Raw genomic sequence first — 25,336 nt, forward strand, 5'->3', positions numbered from 1 at the left:
TCATCTGATGAGAAGAGAGGAGTCGCTGGAGAAAGATTTGATGTTGGGAAAGGTTGAGGGTCGCCGGAGAAGGGGCAGGCAGCGAACGCGATGGTTAGATGGCATTCTCGAGGCATTGCAGATGAAGCTATGTGATGTTAAGAAGCTAGTGAGAGACCGGAAAGCGTGGTGTGACATGGTCCATAGGGTCACGAAGAGTCGGACACGACTGAACGCCTGAACTGAACTGAAGAGTGAGCGAATATTCGAAATTTCGAATACAAATTGAATATGTTTGTTATTCGATTCGTATTCAAAAAACTGGTATTCGAAATTTCCAATAATTCGAAAGCTACCGATTACACCGAAAATTTCCGAATCCACCGCACTTTCCTCGCACTGTGCGCTTTGCTGCAATGCTTGGCCATGTGGGCTGTGCAGTGAAGCAGTGAAGCGGGCCTTCCCAACAGTGTGCACAAAGCGGAACACTTGACGAGACCAGGAAAAAAACGTCATTCTTACTTTGCTTTCATCTCAAATGTAGGTATCCATCGTAAAAGGAGTTTGTCACATAAAATTACTGGGATGCAAATGGTTTTAGGCAGTTTTTTCATGCCCATTCAATAATTTAAGCGTTTAGTTAACTCCGACATTTTCTCTAGTTTCTTAAGTCCGAATTAACGAGGGTTTGCTGTATTCAGCAGCAATGTGACAGCTCTGCCTGGCTCCATGCACGTCCTTTCTGTACAAGAAACTGGTGTACAAAATCTTTTTTCAGTAGCGTATAGACTTCTCAACAATTCTAGTTTAATTTTATTTGCAAATATGATGTGAATTCTGAAATAAACAAAATGAACAATGCTAGTCATTAATTCTTCATTTTCTTTTTCACTGATCAGGTATTCAATATTCGATTTGATTAATGAAGGTATTTTTTTTTCCATATTCACATTCACTTCGTATTCAAAAATTTCAATATTCACACAAAATGACAAAACTGTGTGTAAAGATCATTTTTTCGCGAAGTCGCAAGTTGCGCTGCACCGTTCTGGAAAAACTAGATAGATGGATTTATTGAAAGGAAAAGCAGAGAGGTTGGCCGGAATAATTGAAATCTGGCCTGCTACTCTGCACTGGGGAAGGGGAAGGGGAGAAGAAAGAAGATCATGATGGGTGACGATGTGGGAGAAGGCATATGAAATATATATACAGACACAGTAGCTTGCCTCACAAGCGCGACTCAAGCCCGCTGGCGCACAAAAAACGGCAAACAGCATGCACTGCCTGTACACCCTTCCCCTTGTCCTGCCAAGTGCCCAGCAGCAGTTCCTCCGACAAAGGCCTCTTGTCCAAACGCTTCAAGGAAACGGCTAGCACACTTCTTTCGCCCGCATACACTGGGCACACCAATAATATATGGTCCACAGTCTCTGGGATGCCACAAGTTGAACATTCCGGCGAGTCCACCTGTCCAATTAAATGCAAGTACTTGCGCGTGAAAGCCACATTTAAACGAAGTCTATGTAGTAAGCATGCCTGATGACGCGGAATATCACGTGGAACATAAAATTTCAATGTTCGATCGAGTCTTTTTAGACGAATGTGTTGGGCTTCTGGCTGGGCCCTGTAAGCTGCTGTAGCATTCTTCATGCAACTCGTAAGAAGGCATGTCGTATCCGCTCTTGAAAAAGGTACAGCTGTTTGGAAAAACTAGAGTAAACATATGTCATAGAACACAAAGTAAGCCAAAAATATATACAGATACATATACAACCTTAAGAAAACAGCTACACTTCACCGAATGCACCTAACCTCGTGTTTCCTACAGCTAGTAACACTCTTACAGACTAGTGCGAAGAGTATTTCTTTTTTGCCCTAAAAAAGAACTTCACTACTTGAGATTTCCACTGACTATGTCCAGTTTTTGTGACATCAAAGCATGTATTCTTGCAATACACTTTCTAAAAAGTGGATTAAGTGGATTCACAAAACAGATTAAATTGCAATTCCAAACTTTTGCATCACAATTTTCGCAAGCCCCTGTCAAGGATCCCGTGTAAAAGATGACTTTCTGCTGTAATGCAGCTCTCTGTTCGCAAACAAGGCCATAGATGCGAAAATGAGTGGTATTGGTTGTGAGCACAAAATCACGATTCATGACTTGGGCTGCAGCACTGTCAAGAACCAAGTGTTCATTCCCATCCACGAGGTCAGTGCAAGCATTGAGAACCACAAGAATATGAATACTGAGGTGGGGAGTACTATAACTCCCCACCAGCAGGCAGTGCAAGCTGTCCTGCTCCCCGAGATGTGAGGAAAGGTCATCGCGCACCGTAAGCTGCTCGAGACGTCCCTGAATAGCCTTCTTCTCGCCCGTGGTGTCCTTGTGTTCTTGCAGCTGGTCCTGGAAGCTCTGGATCCAGTCCTGGAAGGCCATCACCTTGTCCACCAGCTTCTGGTGCTCCTCTACCGCAGATGTCAACTGGCCAGTCAGACCCTGTGCACACAAGGGAAGTCCTCAGCCCTCTTATTACACCCACTGCTAATGCTTACTGGACAACTACTCAGTCTTCTTCCTTAGTTCCCATAGGCTCTTGTCAACACTTCAAAAGCACTGAAAGCAATAGCATTTCCAAAACCTTGCACCAACGCACTCAAATTTCTGTTTTGCCCCAGTACACATGCATTGCAGCCTAAAACACTAGATTGTTAACGCACAAATTTTCATGTGCTATCAAACTCAGCAATGCTCATAATGAGCTTGTTTGCAACACTAGATAGATCAGCAAAGTTCTTCTGTCATCTGTGATTATATAAAGCATGCCAAGATTTCAGAGATACAATGGAACCTTTACTAGATGTTAATATCCACTACTTGTTGGTGACAGCACACCAAAAGTTCTACTATCCCATAAAACTTATACTTGTTGGTGGCAGCGCACCAAAAGTTCTACTATCCCACAAAACTTAACTAAACTTGACTACATTACACTGCACTACAAACTAAAACACACAGTATTCCAAAGAAGTTTATTTTTACAGCTAGTAACTGACAAAAATAAAAATTAGCCAGGATTCCACTCCGCTCAAACCAATTAGGACGGGCAAAACCACTGTTTGGATGGTTTGGCATGGTTTTGATTGGCAGTTGAGCATTCAGACACTGGCAAAGAGTTTGGAAATGTATGCCTTCCTCGAGATGAAAATTGTGGTTTTGAGAAAAGGGAAGGCGTAGTATCTGTCTCACACATTGGTGGACACCTACACATACAATTAACGGCATAAAATTGGATCCAATTAGAGGCATGTATGCAGTCGGTTAGCATCCCTATCGCAAACTAACCGTTAACTTTACAAGTAGATGGATGCTAAGTGAGAAACAAAATGATGCGACATAATGCAAAATCACGTGACATTTCTGGTATCCTTCCTGTTCATGCCACCCGTGAGGCAAACAAGGTTTTAAAACAGAGACAGAGGTGCCAAACGATCTTAAGCAAGAATTAGCACATGCTGTGACCTCAAACATGAAATGATTAAATTAGAAAAGCAAATGGCAAGGACCTAAGCGATTTCTATGCAGACCAAATTTGGCAAGTAGGAAGTAACGCGAGACGCCGTGTGAATGAAGAGGAAGAAAAACGGATGGCAACTTGCCTGTGACCTTGTACAGAGCTCCTGGTAGGCAGCCTTGGTGCTCTGCACGTGGTCGCCAAGGGTGTCCTTGCCAGCAGTGGCTGAAAGGTTCTGCGCACGCTCGCACATGCTGTCAATAGCTGGCTGGTGGGACAAGATGTCCTGGTGAACCACCTGCGTTGCAACACATGCCAAGATTTCCAGTCAAGAACATTAGAATTCGTGACAAGTTCCAGAATGTAGTACACCAGTGTGGTTAACCTTGCCTTAGCAGGTAAGTCTCAGTGATCTTAACAAGGCAGCAAAATGTGCATAAGGCTTGTTTTAGCTCAACACAGCTTGTTGCCCGGACAGTTCGTTGTAAAGAATTTCCACATTTTTTTGCTCTTTGCTCTTAATCAAATCGAAAAAGCAAATGCAATAACTGTGCAGCAAGCCGCTCGAGAGCAGTACTTACTCCTGTATCACAAGCTTTGATTTCAACATATTTGTAGATTAGCTATTGTCTAAATTTATAGCTTACATCCTGAACCTCGAACGTCACACGACTACCACTAAACATACGGCCCTCTGTATAGGAAATGGTCCTCACTTCTCGTGCCACATCAATAGCGAGTCCCAGCCACTCCCAAGAGCACTCAATTTAAGGTTCACTTGACTGATGTTTTAGTCAGCTAAAAGGTTAAAGTGATGTAATGATGCACTAAGACAGCAGCCATGTCAATCGAACCCCGCTATAGTAAACTCGGATATAGTAAAATCAAACCAAAGTCCCAGTTCATCTTCCATAGACGACTGTACATTTTTCCCCCTCTATAGTAAAGATATTTTTGATAAAAATTGGCTATAGTAAAGTGTGTCTGGCCGCAGCGACGACTTCCCACAAAATGGCATCGCCGCACGCACGTTAGGTGAGATCACAAGCCAATTTGTTTTTCTACAGCAAAAAAAGAAAAAAAAAAGAACTAACAACACAAAGCTCTTAATTTTTTTTAAAAGACTTTACCACCAAGCTTAGCAGCATGCAGGAGAAGCCAACTTTACGTAGGCGCCTCGAAGCCGTGAGGGAAAGCGTGCAGCGCTTAGGGAAAAAAATAAAGCTGTCGACTGTTACAGCAGCCATGTCAATACCAAAACTGTTCGCCCCAGAGGAGGTTCCAAGTACAGGCATTGCTGCAAAGAGAGCGTGCTCATGTAGACCTTGTGCGTCTGCAGCTGTGCTTTCTTCTCTTGGAGGGTAGCCCGGGGCTGGCTGCAGCTGTCCAGGGCCGTCTTGACATCCTCAATCCACTGACGCAGCTGGTCCTGGCTCTGGGAGAGGCCCGACAGCTGCTGCAGCCGCTGGTCCAGCTCGGACAGGGCCTCGCTCGACCGCTCCACTAAGTTCTGCCAACGGCCCTTGACATGCCTGCACGCACAGAATTTTGCTTGGGTGGAGCTGACAAACGTTTTCACCAAAGTACAACAATCACATGTCTGCAACGAAGCAGATATGCATAAACTACCTAAGCACTGTCAATTAATCTAGAGTCTGTAGTGATTTCACTGGGGAAGAATACATAAAAAAAACAATGAAGGGTTTACACAACATCAAACAACTAAACTTTCCTTTTTCACCAAAGCCCAACACAAGCATTTTCATCTCGGCAGTCATTTGCACCTCAGCAAGTTGTATTAAAATAAATCGAGTCAACCATCATGCTTTCAAATTGCCGTAAATAAGCTTTTTTTCCTCCATGTATTGCTTTTTTGCTTTCTTTTAATGTGAGAGCCCCATTTACCAGAAAATTCTGCTTTGACGTTAGCGCCTGCGTTGTGAGCGAAAAATTCCGAGCATGGCGATGACAACTGACATGGCCGCGCATTGACTGGCCATAGGGTTGTGTGACGTTACGTTTGGCAAGAGCTACCAACTGGGGTCGCTCCTTTTACAAGGGAGGGTGATAGTATCAGAATCAGTCTGCCAGAACAGCTGCATTCACGTTACCCTTAGGCTACGCAGACAAGTTCAAATGGCTTGGTTATAAAGGGTTGACGCTATCATGTCACACCATAAAAGGCAGAGCTTAAGTACCCCCATAATTTCTTATATGGTGCCAGCGGAACTAGCATACCAAGATGAGTGAATCACGTTTCTCAAACTGAGGCAAAGACGTGAAACACAAATCTTCACTTTTAGCGTTAGGCAATTTATTTTCACAACCGATGCTGTTCAAAATTCTGCTACGATGTAAAAGTAGAATGAATCTTAATGAAGGAATATATGCGGCCTACCTGAGCTGCTGTCGGATGGTCTCCCTGCCATCTGGTGCTGTGTGGGAGTAAAGGCGCTCGCCAGACTCCACCAGCTCGTCCATGCTGCTGCTTCGCTGGGCAATACGGTCACTCAGATTCTGTTTCCGAGAGGGAACACGCAAAAGGAAAATGCGTAAGGGCCAGTGTTAGTTGTGCCCACTCTTGAGAATATTTTATTTTGCTGAGGTGTTTAGTGGTTATGATACAACACACAAATGATCTCTTCCACAACAAGCCCTGCTTTCAAATACTGAGCCCTGTTTATTCTGTCGCATTTTAAGTGAGCACCAAATGGCAAAAGACAGTGTGTGAGGTGCCTGAGCAAATTTAGTAAAACTGAAATAAAGGAAATCCAATACTTCAATAACATTTCCCAACCTCAATAAATTGTTGAGAAATTGCAGAAATGTCTACTTAGTATCACGTAAAAAGTAGAGTTTTAAAACAACTCGATCGGCAACTTGCAGGCTCCTGAAGCTTTAAAGTCACTTGCGTGTAAGCGCAGTTGACACTACTGCCCTCGAAATAGCTGTGACTCAATTCAATTTAAAAAATATTTGGTGGCTACAACTAAAAGGTTGAAATTTACTCCCCGAGCCCCAGTAAACCAAAATTATCTGCAGCCGGCAACTAAGGCGCATCTTTCTCTCTGCCTCCTTTCATGCTCTCCTTCATCTCTTCCCTCGAGCTACGGCTCAGGTGTTCAGCATGAGTCTTCTCTTTACTTATAAAATGTGAACGTTCGCACAAAGCTGCAAGATTCAATAACTTCTCTTCCCCTTACTACAACAAACAGCACTATAACAGCAGTTCAATCCAATTTAACAATAAAGACATCACCAGTTGAGAATACCTATCTGTTCTACATTTGATTATCTTGCTTTCTGTCGGGGAATTACTAACAAAAAACCTAAGGTGGAACAAACATGTATCAAATGTAAACTGTACTTTTTTTAGACAAACTGAAACTTGCCCCACCAGAACTTAAAAAATTGACCTATTTTTTAATAATAAGACCATAACCAGAATATGTATGCACTGACTGGGAACCCTACATTAAATGTAACATTGAAGCACTTGAAATGATACAACGCAAAGCCATCCATTTTAGTTTCTCAAAGTATCGTGTAACTGACTCGCCAACTGTATTCATGAGAAACTACAGGATTCAAACCTTACAGCTGCGCCGGAAAATCCGATGATTAAAACTGCTTTTGTTACCAAAAGATCATAAGCTGTCCGCAGGTTCTGACCCCTTTCTTACATCTAACGCTATGTGTCAAACAAGGAATCATCATGCACAATCGCTAATGCCTTACAGTGTTAGAATTAACACTTTCAAAGTTGCAGCCAAACCTTGTAACCAGTGCTGATCCTTCTTGACATGATGGATTCCTAACAGTGTTTATTTTCAGGGTCATGTTTTAGCATGCTTATATTTTGTATTTTCACAGTCTTGCATTTTTGTATCAGTATTTTGTAACCTTAATAGTTTGTATTGCGCATCTGAGTGTTTTTTTTTTAGTAACATTGTTTTTGATGTACTGATAACATGTTTTTGACCCTTCAACTTAAACCTACTGCAACGACCTGCCGTATTTTCTAAATACTAAATAAATAAATAAATAAACAAATGAAAAAAATTCCTGGCAGCTTGCTTGAACTAGGCAAAAGCCAACAAGTTAGCTGTCGGACAACACATACCTCAAGCTTGCTCTTCTGGTCCTGCGTAGAGGCCAAATCTGCCTTGGCATCAACAATCTCGTCAAGCTCCTTTTCGGGCTGCTTGAGCCACTCCTCGAGTTCGGCCAGGAGAGCGTCAAAGGCCTCGTGCTGCTTGGCCAACTTCTCCCACTTGGTCACCGCTTCCTGGAAACACACACACACCAGGCATCAATGACCCGACAAGTGCATGCAGTGAAAAAAAATTAAGCTGGCATAAACTGGCATGAACTGGGGAAAAAGCAATGCTGCCTTGATTTATTTTACTAATGCAGGCCGACAGGCCATACATTTTTCAAGTGCTGGCAGGAGCAAAATGCAAAAATGTCTAGGAGTGCAGGCGATGGGATCACTGAAAATTTCTTGAAAGGTTTAAATTAACCTTAAACTCGTCATCTGTCCATGTCTTACCATTCAACAGTTCACAGTAATACTACTATGAGAATTCAACCCCTGACATGCTGCTACCTATAGTAGCAGCATGATATTCAGATATCCACGCACGAAATTAAGAGTGTGTCATATCTTTCACATGAGCAAGTACTAACCACTTCAGATATAACAATTACTCCTAACTCCTTCTGACGAGAAGTTCCACCAGTAAGCAGATAAATCACACAGCTCGAGTGGCAAACTGCAGCACATAGCCATGGCAGCACAGATATTGAAAAATTACAGGATTGTGCTTGGCTCTGCTTAAAAGCATAATGGTGAAAGAATATCCTTCTTTTTCTCTCCTATCTCTATACTGCTTGTTTGTGTACTTTTCATTTCTTTTTTTCTTTTCTTTGGCTTCGTCGTCAGTGTTATCGGCATCTCAGAACTCCTCTCCTCGACATGCGAGACTGAACTAGATCTGATGTACACGTGGCCCTGCGGGTCTTTTTATAGGAACTAGGCCTAAATAGCTGAACGAGAAAATTATGCCGTCAGAACCTATTGCGACGTCTCGTCTCACAGACAAATCTCGCGAACAAATCTCATGGACGCAAGATTTTCATCATGACCCTAAAAAAAAAGGAATAACGCATTCCACTGAACAGCTCACTGCAACCTAAAGGTCCTCTCTGAAGGACCTTCAGGTTGAATGAGCAACCTGAAGGTCTTTGAAGAAGCAACCTGAAGAAGCAAGGTGATGTTCTGCACAAAAAGCTTGAAAAGAAACTGAAAACACACTGTGCAAGAGCACAGCCCAGACTCCCACCTTGATGGTGTTCCTGAGCAGGTGGTACTTGCTGCGCAGTTTGTCCAGGTGAGGTGCGAGCACAGTGTCTGCTGGCACAGCCTGGGCATTTTTGGACAGGGCAGAAAAGTCTCCTTCCTTGGCCACAACGTCCTGCTCCACTTTCTGCACAATGAGGAAGAAGAATGGTTGGTCGATGAAAAAAAAAAAACTACCCAGCCAACCAAAGAAGAAAAAGAAAGCGGAGCACTTTTAGAATAACAGTTGTAACTAATCTGGAACATTGTAGTAACAAGTGGCTCCTGCATTTTTCGAGGGGTTTTGAATAGGACTCTCTTTTTACATCCATTCTCTTCCCTTTTCTTCCTGGAACAGACGACTGTCGTGCCATTTTTGATGGCGGTTGTTACCCTAATGTTTCCCCCATTTTTTTCTTGTTGCACTGAACTTCATATTATCGTGCTATATGGTGATACCGTACAGTACTATATTCTCACTGCACAACGCCTGCAGTGTTAGGTTCAGGAATACTAGCTTTTTATGTAGTAAGCCTATCAAACTTGACAACATCAAGGGGGAACAGGGTTCTTGAAGGGTCGAAAATCACTAAATAAAAGCGGCTTCTTGAAAATAAATTTTGCAAGCTCTACAACCCATATCCTGCATACCTATTCATTTATTCACTCCCTGGGTCATTCATTCCATTTTATAAGGTGCTAATAAGCCGAATAAATCCCATCTAAGTTCATTTCTTGTTGATTTCTCAAAACTTAAATTTTTGATGGTTTGCTAGTTTACAAGAAGGATATCTTCGCATCCTGAGTAGGTAAACATAATTTTTATTGCAGCTTGCTCCTAGATGATTAAACTACATAATGTTGAACACAGATTTCTCATTTTACGCTTGAAAATTTTTTTGTGCGCTGTGACTTAAATGGCTCATGCACTGCTTTTTCTTACATCCAACAAGTTGTAAAATTACTAATATTGCCTTGGTAAAATATGTAGTTCCTAAACTGTATTCCTTATCCTTTATACAACATGTTAATAATACTTTTCTGGTTAGTGTTTTTTTTCTTTATTGCCCCTTTATATAAATTTACAAAGGAGTGAAAATGTCAAATAATTTCAAGACTAAATGACAATTAAATAAAAAAGTAATTAGATGTTTGAAATCAGCACAAAAAACTGATTAAAAATGTGCAATTGCATTGCATTTAGCTTAAATTTAAGAAGTTCCGAAAGCCCTTAAGCTACACCAAATTTGACCAAGCATCAATGTGCAGCCGTGGCAGCTCTTCACATCACTAAGACCTTGAGTGTGTCCAACTGCTGGCGCTTGGCCTCGGCGGTGGCCTGCAGTGGAATGTCCTGACAGCGGGCACGCTGTGTGGCCAGCCACTGCTCCAGCTCGTCCAGGGTCTTGTTGGCCTCGTCCCAGCGGTCTAGGGTCTCTCGAGCGTGAGAATGGCCCTCCTCGCAGGCATCCAGCAAGGCCTCCCACTGGGCTTTGGCATTTGCAAACTGCTCCTGGAGCGCCGCATGCCCCGATGGGCACGTGCCCGGCAGCACGCGCGATTCCAGGGCATCTCGCAGGTGCTCCAGCTTGGCGGAGGCCTCTGGCTCACTCTCCAACACCAGCTGCAATATATGGACAGTGGGGTGGAATGGTAGTACAAGGTGAAAAATATTGCCGCAATGTTATCTTACTGGCGCCGCCATGTGGCGAGCTCGGGAGACTGGCACGCGCTCGTCGTCTTCGCAATATATATGAGAAAGAGAAGACAGGTATAGATAGGCCCACTGAACTAGAAATGCAGTCGAATAGGACTTGCTGTCGAAACAAAGCACATGGCAGAAAAGGCACTTCATACAAAAGGGACTTGTTCTAAAATTGCAGTTTAAGAAGGCCTTTGGCTGAGTGGTTGGAAGTTGTGTCATGTCGTGTCGTGTCATATCGTATTGTATTCTAATCTATTTTCTATTGTATCATGTTGCATTGTATTGTTTATTGAATTGCCAACACATGGTACTGCCTGTGGGGCCAGACAAAAGGAGGTAATTAGTCTCCTAACGAGGTCCTGGCCCCACTGGGCGTGGCAGCGGCAGTACAGGTTCAAGATACATGATTGCAGCAAGCGTGCAACCGTAAAAAATGTCACCACTCAAACAAGTACATGTGAAGCATGTCTTTGAAACTCAAAGCATAGGACAACAGCATGCGGTAAATTTAACATTTTTATACAGTTTTGAAATCGAAACATTACATTTTAATGACCTATCTGAATCAGAAATGTGCATTGCTCTGTATCTGAAATAAAGAGAGATTAAATTCAGCATATGAAGATTCAAAGGCTTCTAGATGAACTTGCAACCTTGAGAACGTCTGGATAATTATTGCATAAAAACATCATCTCACGATTGATTGTCCATTTGCCGTAACTTGTTCGTGGTTTCTCTAAAGCAATAAATGTCCTACACAAATTGTGACCCATGCCTCTATTCAGGTATGTGGATACTCAACCTTCTGTAATTGCTAGATATTTCTGAAAAAATGTATACAGATAGTTTTCTTTACTTAAAAGGCATCATGACAAGACTAAAGTGATGAAGACAACAATTGAGCCTCACTGTATGTCTTGTTTTCTGTGAGAAAGATATGAATTCGAGGATTTTTCTAATAAAAAGTGCTTAAAGAGCAGCTGCCAGAAGAACATAAAGCATGACTGACCGCATATGCTGCCATCTTGGCCTTGACAGCTTCCATGTCGCCTTGTTCCTCGGGGCCATCGACAGTAGCCTTAAGCGTGCTGACCCAGTCCAGGAAACGTTCTAGGCTGTGCTGATAGGCTTCGTGCTCACTCACGCGTTTCTCGCATTGAGCTATGTTTGCCTAGAAAGAAAATATCACAAAGTAAAGATCAGTAACTGCAACCTGTCATACATAACATTAGATCTATAAGAGCAACATGACAACACTTTAGGGGCAAGTTTGCATAAATCAAGTTGCTTATTATAGCATTCCTGTAAAACGTAAGCTGAACCTTGGTGACCTCATTATAATCATTATAAGCCTTACTATACCCACTGCAAGGCGAAGGCCTCTCCCATATTCCTCCAATTTACCCGCTTCTGTTCTAGCTGCATCCACGTGACCCCTGCTAACTTCTTAACCTCAATCACCCACCTAACTTTCTGGGGTTCCCTGGTACGCTTTCCTTCCCTTGGAATCTAGTTTGTTACCCTAAGCGACCATCGGTTAACCTTTCTTCGCGCTACATGTCCTGCTCATGCCCATTTCTTCTTCTTGATTTCCACTAGAACGTCAGTGGCTTGAGTTATTCCTCTGACCCACTCTGCACGTTTCCTATCTTTTAACATTCTTTATCCCTACCATTTTTCTTTCCATAGCCCTCTGCGTTATGACCTCATTATGACCAGTTTTAAACATGCTGGCTCAGCCACAGAAATATCTGAATCTTTTCTAATGAGCTTTCTGCTATTAGACTTGATTTTTTTTGCAAGTTTGAGACTGGCAGAGTGCGTGTTCATTTCAAAAGAAGGTCACAAAATCTAACTTGCTCAAATGCACCAATTTCGCGAGGTCTCGTAAGTACTTGGGCGTCCTTGACACCACTCGCAGCACAGCAGGAACTGCCCTGAGGGTAAAGCTATCATTAACTGCAGTTAATGCAATTATTAACAATTACAACTGTACTACAACTCACATTTTGCCATAGCATTTACCACATAAGCCATAAAAAGGGCCTTTCGTGGAACTCTGCTCCACAAATTTTTTTTCAAGCATGCATGAGGTGCAGTCCAACCAAGCATTCTCACGAATTTTTCAGTGCACACATAAGCGACTCATCCACAAACTGTTCTGAACAGTGAACGGTTTCATCCCGACAATTTATGTTCCTCGGTTACTATGCCGTTATGTAATGCACAGGAAATAAAAATCTCATCTGTTCGCTACCTTGGTCCTGGTGCAGAGTGCCTCATAGTTGGACACCAAGTCGTCCACCTGCCCAGCCATGGATGTCTCCTTCAGTTCCTGGTTCTTGGTCTGCAGCTTCGAGACAACCGCCTGATGTGAGATCACATCCTGGGACAGCGCCTGGAAAAAGAGAAAACAAAGAAAGAAGAGAAATTACTTTCCTCACTCGTGCTGCCTCATCTACAGGAATATTTTATGCCTATAAGGAAAGTCAAAAAGCAACAAGTTTGCCTTAACTACAATAAGTACTTTATTTAATCATCCATTACTACCACCCATTACTCTCCTGTAGAGTAGGTAATCTGGTTGTTTTTGTTTCAATGAGGATAAAATGATCTTATAAAAAAAAAAAGTTTTGAGATACTTTCCTGCACTGCTTGCTGAAATAGTAAGTTGAGCCTGTAATTAAACGAAACAGTCTCGCAATTCTTTTCAGAGAAAATTGAACTTGATTTTTACACGCTTATAGAATTTCATTTTCCCTTTTGTCTGTAGGCAAAAATACTAGAAACTGAAGAGTTGTGCAGTTATGCAGTTGTGCAGTTGTTATCATACCTGTAGCCTCTTTCTTCCTCAGCTATCTTTAAGAGGGGATGTGGAGATCGGATCGCAAAAATTGCAAAAAAAGTCGATTTTAGAAAACTTAGCTTTTCGGCATCTACAGCACTAATTCTTTCTTGCACTGAAATATTTCACCTAGAAACAAATTTTAAGTGCTCCAAATAAATATGCAAACAACGTAATGCACATTGGTGATGATGAGCTAAGTACTACTTTAAGGCTTGTTTTTTCAAAAGTTTATTTTCAACATATCACTTTGCTCATGTAAAGCATAGCATCGCAATGGATGCATAAATTTTAAATGCCTTTTGTTTTGTTGTAATTGCCGACATATGCCTTGTACCGAGGCAGTCTCAAATTTACCATCTAGGCTCTATTTTTTTTTTACTGACGAGAATTAGACCATGATGAATTCTAAACATTATAAGAAGGTGCATACTGTGTCCATTAAAAAAAAAAGAGAGCAGGAAAATTAAAAAAAAATATGAATGTCTTGATTTAGAACACACTTCTTATTAAATATTAAAATCATTTACAGACCCATAGCCAGTTTTGTAGTCATGCTAGGCTTTCCGTGAACAAGCAACATGTGAAAAGCATGTAGACTACCATAAAGGAAAACTACTGAAGAAATACACTGAAGCTGACTGATGCTATTTTAAGTCAGCGTACTAATTTGCATCACTCTAAGTCTAAAAATAAGAAAGTTTGCCTCCAATCCCTTCATCTCCCCCTAGTGTTCCTACCATAGCAACCCTAAACCCACAGTTAACCCTGGTGTGCGTCATTTTCAGTACAGCATTCCCATTTTGTTTGCTAGCAGTACAATCTAGGCTCTGCTTTTGTTTTTTTGAGCTGAGAAAATCCTTATACTCACCCTGATGTTCTGGAGCTGCAACTGCTTCTCAGCCAAGTTGGGCTTCAGTTCCACGTCAGTTCCGAAAAGAGAGTTCATGTCCGCTAGCCATGACGCTACTCGTCCACAGCTATATAGCACCAAAGAGAAAAAAAAAGAGATGACACTTGATTATAGCATGAACGATTCTTGCACTGTGATGTTCATTATACCGGTAACTTGAATGAGTGCTTCAAGTGCATGCTGAAGAGAGCATGAAACCATCAAATTATCATCCCGAGAGCAGTGCCTTATAGACAGTGCAGATGACAAGGAAATAGTCTTTTACTATCACTGTGCTCAACTGGATGTGGTGCTTAAAGATGTTACTAACCAATTAATATCACATTCGTTACCATTTGCTTTTAATGCACTAGCCCTAAAGCTTCCACTCGGTCACTTAGCCACTGTGTGATGTCTGAAGCCTCCGGGCTCGTGTAGCAGCAATACTCATGCAATGAGCCCGTGTCAACGATTTGTGTGATTCACAAGAGCACGTAATGACAAATTGGCAGGAGCTGCCAACTAAGGGAGCTCTTTTTAGATGCAAATAAAGCCTATTGGAAACCTTAGATTCTAAGTCAGACCTTGCACTCTTTGGCCATGCAGGTACTGTACATCCGTATAGCTCAGCTAAAGCAGGGCTTTTATGTGTTGAAATATATATATATATATATATATAGTGTGTGTGTGTGTGTGTGTGTGTGTGTGCGCGTGTGCGTGCGTGCGTGCGTGCGTGCGTGCGCGTGTGTGTGTGTGTGTGTGTGTGTGTGTGTGTGTGTGTGTGTGTGTGTGTGTGTGTGTGTGTGTGTGTGTGCGCGCGCGTGGTAGTTTACGACTGCATGCTGATGGTTATGTGTTTCCTAGAACCAAAGTGCAAAATCGAGGTGCTAGCACACCTAATTCACATCTGGCCTAACCAGGCTAAGTTGCTCGTCAATCTGTTAACCGCAACAATTCAGTCGTCTACTGCTTCTATCTAGTTCTAAGTTTTCTCACGACCTGTAAGTGCCAAATAAAACCTCAGTTTGTAGGAGCCCCGGTTTCAATACGAATGAAAAAGCATGGCAGTAAGTTACTGGTCTTATTCTTGTTGCTTCCTGTCATGAAGCTCTGGAGTAAAACAAGAGATCAGGCTAGGTGATGGGGTTTCATCTTAGTAAAGAGTGCAAAAGACAGCATTGTGTCTCCTCTCTTTCCCGGTTCTCTATGAACCTTATTGTGGAACAAAATGGAACCAATAGGTGTCAGTTGGTCTGAAATAGGAAGTGCCCCATAAACCAGTTGGGACCAGTTGGCATTTTCACGTGCGAATGATCAGCCTCACAAAGGAACCAAGCACATCCAGCTTCATCACAAGCTATTACTTAGTCGAAGAAAACTTTTCAAAATTTTGTCTTTTTGCAAGAATAGCACACAAAAAATTCCTATCCTCAGCAATAATTAAGCCCTTTTTGCTGTATGTGCCCTCAATGAAGCTAGCTTGAACATTAACCATGAAGTTAACATTTTTGCTCGTGCTCGGGTAGCCTTAGGAACAAATTTGTACATTGCTAGAGTCCTATACTTTTGTCTACTGCAACTAAAATAAAGATAACACCATAAAGCATAAAATAAAATTAAGAAAGTTGGCCGAGAGGCCGGCTTCCCCGATGCACACCTGTCTTGGAAGCCACTCCATGCCATGCGAGAGGACTCGAGTCCCTTCACCAGGGCGGTGTGCTTGTCCCAGGCCGAGTCCCAGGCATCACGCAGGCCACGGGTCTCCTTGCGCACCTGGTCCCTACTCTCGACGCTCAGGGAGAGATACATGGATTCCCCATTATCCACCACCGCATTGAGGAGTGCCTGTCCAGCACCTTTCTGTTTCTGCAACTCCTGCGGTTTTTATTGCACAGGGACCACGTGAAGCAATATGCACTACCAAGTGCAACTGAGCATTTTTTTCAAACCATGAATGCATAAACAAACAAATATTTCTTTTCAAAACAGTCCAAAATGGAATTGATAGCAAAGAATGGTACTTTACAGTCACTGCTGCTATCTTTGTCACTATCAAAGAAATGGGCTTTTAGCATAAAATTTAAAGAATACTAGGCGGTTTTCTGGGTCCATATTCTGAGTTTGCATCATTATCGAAAGTGTCGCTATCTCTTTGACCTTGAGTCATCTGGTTGGTGGCAATGGTGGAACCAGAAGCAGTAGCCACTTGCGGTTCCAGCGTTTCCATCAATCAGACGACTCGGGGTCAGGAAGATAACGACCCTTCTGAAAACGAGGCAAACTCAGAATACGAACCCTGCTTCCTTTTTTGCTGGCTTAGAAAAAGAACCCTTCGGCAGTATTTCAGTGCCTCGTGGATGATGTGCAAAAGCACAGACCTGAAGCCTCTTGAGGTGTGCTTCGAGTGCCTTCTGGTCTCCGGGGACGTCCTTGCAGCCATCTAGGCTAGCTTCCATTTGGGAGAGCCAGTCGCGAAGGTCCTGCTTGGCTTGCTCAAAGGCCTTCTGTGTCTGCTCCAGCTGCTCCAGCTGGGCAAGGGCCCCCTGCAGCAAGCACAGATCATGTAACAAGAGCTGGTAAGAGAACAGTATGCGGGCTGTTAAATCCACATTGAACCAAGCAACATTTCTTCTCGCTTGCTGCAGGCACCAACAGTTCGAGCAGTTCGCACAGTACTTGAGTGTGTCATGATGAAGCCAAGTCTGTTGTGAGTCATCCCCCACAAGTAAGAGATGAAGATATATGATCTCATTATTCAATGGCTAAAGGCATAGTGGTTAGGTTAAAAGATCTGCAACCTCGTTGAAATGTATATGTTTTTGCCACTATTGCAATGGCAGGTGAATTTATGGAGGGCAAAAAGGAAATAATCACCCCGCGAGTGAGGTTTCCTAGAAAAATCCACACTGACCTCTATTTTACACAAAAGAAAGAAAAAAAAGAAAGTTTAAAAATGCATTGAGCAAACAACCCTATCTGCTTATTATAATGTTATTACTACACACCACCAGGCAGCTATTTCTGCAATATTTGGCAAGGCTGCACGGTTTTGTAAGGTGAGGTAATGAAGCACATGTGAAGTGAAAAGGATAGGGGAGCTGACCCTGACCATGAATGTGGGAAGGAGCCCTCACCTGCAGCGTAGCTTCCAGGTGCAGCAACCGGGCAGCCAGCTGAGAAACCTGGTTGGGCACCTGAGTGTCAGGAACGTGTGCAGTGACACTGGCCACCGTCGCCTCCAGCTCCTGCATGCTGGACTTCTGGCCGTGCACCTCTTTCAGCAGGGACTGCAAGCAGAGACAAATCGCATCAGTACAGGATTCGTGCCTCTAACTAGACATGCCCCCTTTTGCATGCATATCAAATGTCAGTGATCCTCAAAGCAGAGAGGCACTTTCACCACAACGTTTCATATTTCCTCCTTTTTCTTTTTTTTTTTTTTAAGGAAAGGCTTCACTACACTAGGCAAAGCCAAGGTCACCATGGTTGCGAGTATGACCTTCAAATGACTTTCAAGAGTGGCTCTGACCTAATTCAGTGTAGGTGTCCCCAACTGGTGTCCACAAAAAGTCTATTAACTTCAAGAAAAAAGGTGAAAATTTGACCTTGGTCTGATTAAATGCAGTTTTCCACAATTCCATGGCATCCATTCAAAGAATACTGCTCCTTCCTTTCCCCAAAACCCAACTTAAATAAAGAGGCAGTCCTGTGTGTGATGTCAGCACACTTCAAAGGCCGTTAAAGGCCCGTAGGTGGCCACCGGTAGCCCTCCACTATGGGACCTCTTTCACTCTTTCCACTTTCACCACCTTTTTCCCTCTCGGCTGACTGAGAGTAAGCCTTTCCTTTCTTATAAACCAATTCACAATTTACAGGAAAAAATATGAAAATGTGGCCTTGAGCTGGTTAGGTGTAGGTGTTCACAATTCCGTGAAGTATAAGGTGCCTTCCTTTCCCCAGTATACAAAAAAAAAATGAAAACATGACCTTGACATCTTTAGGTGTAGGTGTTCATTATTCCGTGGTGTCCACCAAAAAGTATAAGGTGCCTTCCTTTTCCTAAAGTGTTAAAGGTCCCCAGGTGGTCGAAATTATCCTGGAGCCCTCCACTACGGCCCCCCTTTCTCTCTTCCCACTTTCACTCCCACCTTCCTCCCAGGTGGTCGAAATTATCCTGGAGCCCTCCACTATGGCCCCCCTTTCTCTCTTCCCACTTTCACTCCCACCTTCCTCCCTTCTCTTAGGTTCGAACCCGCCACGGCGGCTGGCGGCTGGGTTTCGTTTCGATGTCAGTGTTGTGCCATGTCAGCGCACTTAAAGATCCCCAGGTGGTCGAAATTACTCCGTAGCCCTCCACTAGCCCTCCACTACGGCTCCTCTTTCTTTCTCTTTCCACTTTCACTCCCGCACGGTTGCGGTGTCCACAGAAAACAAGTGAGACAGTTACCGCGCCTTTCCCATCCTATAAATTGATTTAAATCAGTTTTAAACTCCCACAGTTTTTGGTCTTTCATATCACATCATCTCTCTCAGTTACCTCAGTCCTGTGGAAGCTGCAGCAACCTAACTCTGCAAACTTCCCCTGACCTTCACTTCACTCACAGCATGCCAAGACAGCACTAAACGGAGAATGAAACACAAACAAGTGCTGACTATCAACTGAGGTTTAATGAAGAAGAAACATAAATACTCCATGAAACAATTTTTTTTTGTAGTGACAAATTGTTTTATGGAGTATTTATGTGTTTCTTCTTCATTAAACCTCAGTTGATAGTCAGCGCTTATTTGTGTTTCATTCTCCGTTTAGTCCTGTCTTGGCGTGCTGTGAGTGAAATGAATATGTACCAACTCACCCAAATTTCCGCTTTCCCCTGACCTTGTCTCCTCACCTGATTTTCGTCCCCAGCTACATTTTCCTTCCCTGGAATCCATAATGTTACCTTAACACCAGATATCTGTCCTATGCGTAACATATATCTAAATCCATTTTCAAGGTCCAGATTCATTTTTGCCTCCTAATTTTTACTCATAATTGCTAACTCAAATGTGTTCTCTGAACCATATTCTCGTTTTTTTCTCTCAAAGTTAGCTTTATCGATTTAATTTCTGTATCTCAATATATAACTCTCAAATTATCTTTTGGCTTTTTTGTTAGCCAGGTAGATGACAATGTACACATTTCTTTCTTCATATTTTTTTCTCAGATAACTAAATAACATCTGCCAAATGCATTCTGGTGGCCAGAATATAACAGTGTGAGAATTATGCCTATTTGTCTAATAGTACGTCTTTTCAAACGTTCCCTCCCAGAAGATCATTTCCTCAGAGCGAGCTACCAAATCCCCTCACCTTGAGGATGGATATTTGGTCCTTGAGCAGAGGCAAGTCAACCTGGCTGGCCGCCTCGCTCTTGGCTCGTGCCTCGGCATCCCTGAGCCAGTCGGAGAGGCTCTCGAAGAGAGTCTCAAAGTGCTGCCACTGGTCCAGGCTACGCCTCAGGGCCTCTCTTGTCTGGGCCAGGGTGGAGGTGAACGTGGACCACTCAGAGCAGATGCGGCTGCACTCCTCCTGCAGTGAGGGCACCCGCTCCGGTGAGCACGCCTGGCTCAGCAGGTTGACGGCATTGCAGTACTGCTCCTTGCGCTTCTCCCCTTGCTCCAGGGTGGACTCCAGTTCCTGCATGTGTGGGATGACAATAATAAGTTAATGGAAGATCTGTCTTGAAAAATTAAAGAGCAGAGCAGAATCTGCACTGGAGTAATGCGAAAGCCCGGATGTTGCTGTTGGTTGCATCTGGTTGGCTCTAGTTGATTAATTCACTTCTTGTTTACCCATTTTAGTCTTTGGTACTTTCAAATTGCATGCCAATCCCTTCCTATGCCTTCTTTTGGCTCTACTTCCAGTTGCGTGACGTCACGTTCTCTATGTCACATTAATTCACTTTTTGTTTACCCCTTTTAGTCTTTGGTACCTTCAAAATGCTCGCCAAGCCCTTCCTATGCCTTTTTTCGGCTCTACTTCTGGTTGCGTGACCTCATGTCCTTGACATCACATCCACTACCAGCACCCCTTTCTCTCTTTCTGCTTTCACTCCCATCTTATTCACTTCCCATACAGCGAGGTTCAAGTGTCCACAGAACAAGTGTGACAGATACTGCACATCTCCTTTCCTGTGAACCAGGTATTCTAATTAATTACCTAATTAACTTATTGGCCTAAGTATTTTTTCGGACACAACATTACGTCACCCTCTATCTATTGACACCACTCATTAACCTCTACCACTTCTCAATTGCTAACAACTGCTGCGGGCACGATTTTGCGCACATGTTTTGTGAACAGAAATCTGTGAACATAGTGAAGTAATGCTTTCACATTAAAAAAGATACTGCGAGGAAAATGACGGGGAAATTGGGAAAGAGTCCCGACTCGTTTTTACATAGCAACATGAGTAGCAGCACAAGAAGGAAAGAGAAAGTGTTAGGACTGTGTGGAAGCGAAGGCATTTGCTACAGCTGACCCAGCTGTGAAAACAAACATGGGAGGGCACTAGGTGTGTGACAATGTGGGGAATTCAGAAAGAGTCCGATGAGCAGTTGCATAACGGCTGTCAGTGCGGGAGCCACGAGTGCGAAGTTGTACGGGCGCTGACCTTAATGACGAATGGCAAAAGCTGCTGTAGAGTAAAAGCTCGTTAATTTGAACTTCACGGGACCGGGGGAAAAGTTCAAATTATCGAATGGCCTCGAAAACAGTGACAAGAACCACTTGCATTGCGATAAATATACCGTATTTACTCGCGTAACGAACCTACTCGCATAATGAACCTACTCACCCCCAATTTTTGCCTAAGAATTTAAAAAAAAAAGCCATTAGTCGTTAGCACGTCCCTCCGTTTCACGCGTCACGGTCCACAATGCATTTCTTGCCAGTGCGCCAAGATGCTGCGCAGGGATAACATCACGATGTGATTACCTTTTGACACGTCTAGCAAGTGGGGGGGAGCGGCAGCGATCTTGGCAGAGTGCCAGCTCTAGTCCGCTTGTGTAAGCCTTGTTTTCAGTACGTTCGCTTTATCATGCCATGGGCGATTGGAGCGGGCGCCGTCTACTGCCACTCAATTATTTGAACGTGCCACAGCAGCAAATTCCTTTTGAAGCGAACGATGCTAAAAGCCAGCGTCATGACTGCGTGCTCTCGTTAAAGACCGATGGATGGAAGGCTGGGCGACTCGCAAAAGAGAAAAAAAAATCCTGCGTAATCTGTAGCGCCAGTCTGAAGGTCATAGTCTTTCATATGCGTTGGCTGGGACCGCGCCGACAGTGGTTATCCGTATTTCCGAATTAACAGGGCTCGAATTAACTATCATTTAGTTGCGAGTTTCGGAGATTGCGAGGAAGAGAGAGCAGGCAGCCGCCAAAGCTCTGGCACCGCCGTGCCTGTCATGGCGCCATTTAGGCTTTACCTACTCTTCCATGGTTTTACCTGGTTTTATCTTGCGCAGTCTCTATTACATAATATTCCCATGCTCAGGTGGCATCGTCTCACCTGCAGTGTCACAAGACGGGCCTCAAGTCCGAAGCGGTCACCATGCGAAGCACCCTCAGCACCGCCGCTACACCACGCCAGTTTGTCATTGGCTGTGGACAGCCAGTGCTGCAGCTCGCCCAGTGTTCCCTGGTGGTGTCGGTCGAGGATTGAAAGCAAAGCTGACGATGCTCTTGACGCCTGGTTCTTGGCCGCTTCCAGCCTGGAAGGAAAGTCAAAGGGTGTTTCTCACAACATTGCATGCTTAAGAAAGCCTTGCCACAAGCTACAGTTGGCAATGTTGCTCCAAGTAATAAGTTTGCTTACACTTTCCGAGTGCAAAAAAAAATATTTCACTCCATCATTTATGATACCATACCACTGGCTGCTTCTATTGACCGAAGATTTCAAACCTTTAGTGTTCAATCACTCATGAGATGCATTTCTCACTCGTACCTTTCTCCGCAGAGTCACCTTGGGTAATCCAGGAAGTCTCTTTAAGGCTTATTGTTCTAAAACATGCACATTCTACAAGGTCATAGTACTACCCTCTCAGCTCCCTTCAGAATGCTGATGTGCCGAAATGTGGACATACGCACCTTGCTTTCAGCTTGTCTTGCTCCCTCTGGAGATGGCGCACTTCCAGGTCTGGTTGGGTGCGGATAAGCCTCGCCATCTTTTCTTCTATGCGAGTCAAGCCATTGTTTGAGTTCAGGGCATCTTCCAGTTTCTAGAATCAAATATGGCACAAGAAAAAGTCAATAAGTGGCAGGCAGAAGAAAGCTCAGTAATAGGCAAAGATAAGCATAAGTGGTCATGTAAATTAAGAGAAATAATAGCATAAGTGAAATTTCAATATGTTTGGTGTTGCCAAAACCAAACTACAACTAAACTGGACAACTCTGACAAGTTAAACATCAGTGAGCAGGTGGTTGTTGGCAGAAACTAATACTAGGAAACTCATTCAAAAGACAACTCTACTTAAAGTAAATTCAGATTAAATGTCATCTACAAAGGAGGCCTTACGTCCACCAAGTGGACGTAAGGCCTGTATACCTCCCCAAATTTGTAAGCAAAAGCGTGCGACGCCACATAGGGTGTAAACAGACAAGTCGCATTTGATCAGTGCATGCGAGAATGTACTCCCCCCCATTTTTTCCACCTACTAATAACTCTGCAAGGGCATTTGTTTTACCCGGCATTCTTCCAGACGCTGCAATAGCACATCGTCAGAGCCGGTGGTGTTATCGCAGCGTGACAGGGCCTCTTTTTGTTGGCGAAGCCAATCAGAGAATTTGTCCATCTCATCCTTGACGTCGGCTTCTTGCTCCTCAACTTGGCTCAACATGGAGCGCAGGCGATCAGCCAGGTCTTGGGCTTCCTCAAAGCCACACTGGATGGAACTGCGAGCAGAGTCCAGAGCCTGCTGCATGTCCAGTGACTCCAGCTGAGTCTGAAGGTTGGTGAAGAGCTCCTGTTGAGTCTCCAGCTCTGTCTGCAATGCAATGGCGTAGGAACACATGATTAGACCTACTGAGGTATAAGGCTCCAAAGGCCGAGCCCCACTGAAAACCGAGGCTAAGAGTGGCTTGGGAAGCAAAATGACAGCAGATGGTCCAACTTCAGATTTATATCAAACACGCAGACACTTTCTGCAAGCCTTTTGAATCAATGGCAAACAAAAAGGTTTGATTTGATTTATGTTTAACCTCGTAATGCAACTCAGACTATGAGAGACATTGCAGTGGAGAGCTTTGGATAATTTAGACCATCTGGGATTCTTTGACATACACTGACATCGCACTGTACACACGCGCCTTGCATTTAACCTCCATCAAAACAAAAATGCCACAGCCAGGCTCAAACCAGGGTCCCTCTGATCACTAGTCAAGCGTCTTACCCACTGAGCCACCAGTGCGCAACAGCAAACGAAATGAGCCCTATGAAAGCATAAGTGTAAAGCATAAGTAAACAAAACATTCAAATTACTGCTACAAACAATGCTACAGACATCAAAATGCAAAAAAAAAAAAAGAAGAATAAAGGTGGTGCAACAACTAGGTCGATGACAGCTATAATGTATTTGATGAACATCTAATAATAATCAATAATTCATTCATAATGCATTTGAAGTCAGAACAAGAAAGAAGGCTTACACCACCTCGTGGCAAACTGCCAGAAAGGAATAAAACTGCAGTGTTTAATGAAAACAACCAGAAAGTAAGCAATCATAAAAAAAAAAATTATGTTACCAGGCCTTTTTATATCTTTCAGCACACTGCTTCACAAGTACGCTATATGTAAAAGATCTATAAAAAAACCTCAAAAATTAAAAGTCACTTAATTTAAGGTTCCAGTTCATTCAAACTGATGGCTTGGCAAAAGGATCTGGTTAATTCAAATCCTCCATAATTCAAGCATACCTTCGAATACTTTTCCGTTCAGGTAAATGAGATCTGGCCATATCTGCTTCCTTAATCATTATGTGAAATGTAATGGCTATTATACCTTTCACACTAGAACCGTAGGCAGCACGAGCTTATACACGAAAGTGCCATCATGTATCTAGTGGAGCATCTGGTGCGGACACGGGACCTCTACAAGAAAGAGGCAATACCTCGTAGCGGTCCAGCACGGCTCGTCCCTGCTCCCCCTGCGAGAGATGGTCCAAGGCACCTCGCATGCACTCGCATATGTCTTCCAGCCAGGCCAGGATCTCTTCGCGGGTCGTCTCCACCTGCTTCCAGATGGTGTAGCGGCCGTCCAGGTCACGCAGCATGGCCTGCAGCATCTCGGCTCCCCGACGCCAGCGGTCTTCGCGGTTGTGGAGCGACTCCTTGAGCTGCTCGCCTGCAGGTGCTAGGCTCTCAATGGCCTCCGTCTTCTCGATGAGCTCCTGTGTCTTCTGTTGGTACGAGTCGAAGGTTGGCTGCTGCTTGCGGACTTCTTCCTGCTGAGTCTGCAAGAAGCAGTGCATCTGTCAGTGACATAAACCAAACAAGAAAAAATGCATATAAATGGCACAAAACGGAGGCACAAAACAAAGTTTCACTAAGGAAGGCCTATAAAATGTACTTTTCCCAGAACTTAAAATTTCAGGCACTGCTTGTGCACCAGTGACAGCAAGCTTCGAATCGTGATTCATACAGACATCAGCAATCTCTAAATCTCTTCACACTAAGCCATTGGTCTTGTCTTTCCTTTCACCACTGCCCCAAATTTCTTCTTTAGCATGACTTCCGTTGCTTCAAAGCCTGTTGCTCTCAGCAAATCTGCTGCAGCCTCCGCGACCAAAATTAAGCTAGAAGAACGGTGTCATAACATCACAAGTTGACAAGCCAACTGAACAGTGCTACACTTTATGAAAGGAGAAAATAATAATAAAAACTGGAATGTGACACATGCACTGCATCGCGCTCAATGCTTTTAGTCATACGCTGATGGAGGAAGCAGTTTAGAAGCTCTGCTCTTGCTCCCGAGTCCTTACACAGGTTTCTTATTGCTTTTGTTACTACTGTAGCTTTTTAACACTACA

The 25,336-nt window shown here is 43.5% G+C and overlaps 1 protein-coding gene across 6 annotated transcripts in view; it reads right to left on the minus strand.

Annotated features, from left to right (window-relative positions):
* LOC146176259 (uncharacterized) overlaps nt 1-25,336 on the minus strand; it is a 326,256-nt gene that overhangs the window by 184,035 nt on the left and 116,885 nt on the right. For all 6 annotated transcript variants that reach the window (XM_084582578.1, XM_084582580.1, XM_084582576.1 and 3 more), the window contains 18 exons: nt 24,419-24,760; nt 22,997-23,296; nt 22,401-22,531; nt 21,823-22,024; nt 19,624-19,950; nt 17,409-17,561; nt 16,653-16,817; nt 15,932-16,149; nt 14,254-14,362; nt 12,795-12,935; nt 11,547-11,708; nt 10,130-10,456; nt 8,837-8,980; nt 7,615-7,779; nt 5,890-6,008; nt 4,816-5,023; nt 3,637-3,789; nt 2,312-2,476 (listed from right to left, as the gene is read on the minus strand). In XM_084582578.1, coding sequence (XP_084438704.1) covers nt 2,312-2,476; nt 3,637-3,789; nt 4,816-5,023; nt 5,890-6,008; nt 7,615-7,779; nt 8,837-8,980; nt 10,130-10,456; nt 11,547-11,708; nt 12,795-12,935; nt 14,254-14,362; nt 15,932-16,149; nt 16,653-16,817; nt 17,409-17,561; nt 19,624-19,950; nt 21,823-22,024; nt 22,401-22,531; nt 22,997-23,296; nt 24,419-24,760 — 3,531 coding nt within the window. The remainder of the gene's footprint in view (nt 1-2,311; nt 2,477-3,636; nt 3,790-4,815; nt 5,024-5,889; nt 6,009-7,614; nt 7,780-8,836; nt 8,981-10,129; nt 10,457-11,546; nt 11,709-12,794; nt 12,936-14,253; nt 14,363-15,931; nt 16,150-16,652; nt 16,818-17,408; nt 17,562-19,623; nt 19,951-21,822; nt 22,025-22,400; nt 22,532-22,996; nt 23,297-24,418; nt 24,761-25,336) is intronic.

This window comes from Amblyomma maculatum, chromosome 10 (assembly GCF_055883805.1).
Source record: "Amblyomma maculatum isolate TAMU_Amacu chromosome 10, ASM5588380v1, whole genome shotgun sequence".
Classification (NCBI taxonomy): Eukaryota; Metazoa; Arthropoda; class Arachnida; order Ixodida; family Ixodidae; genus Amblyomma; species Amblyomma maculatum.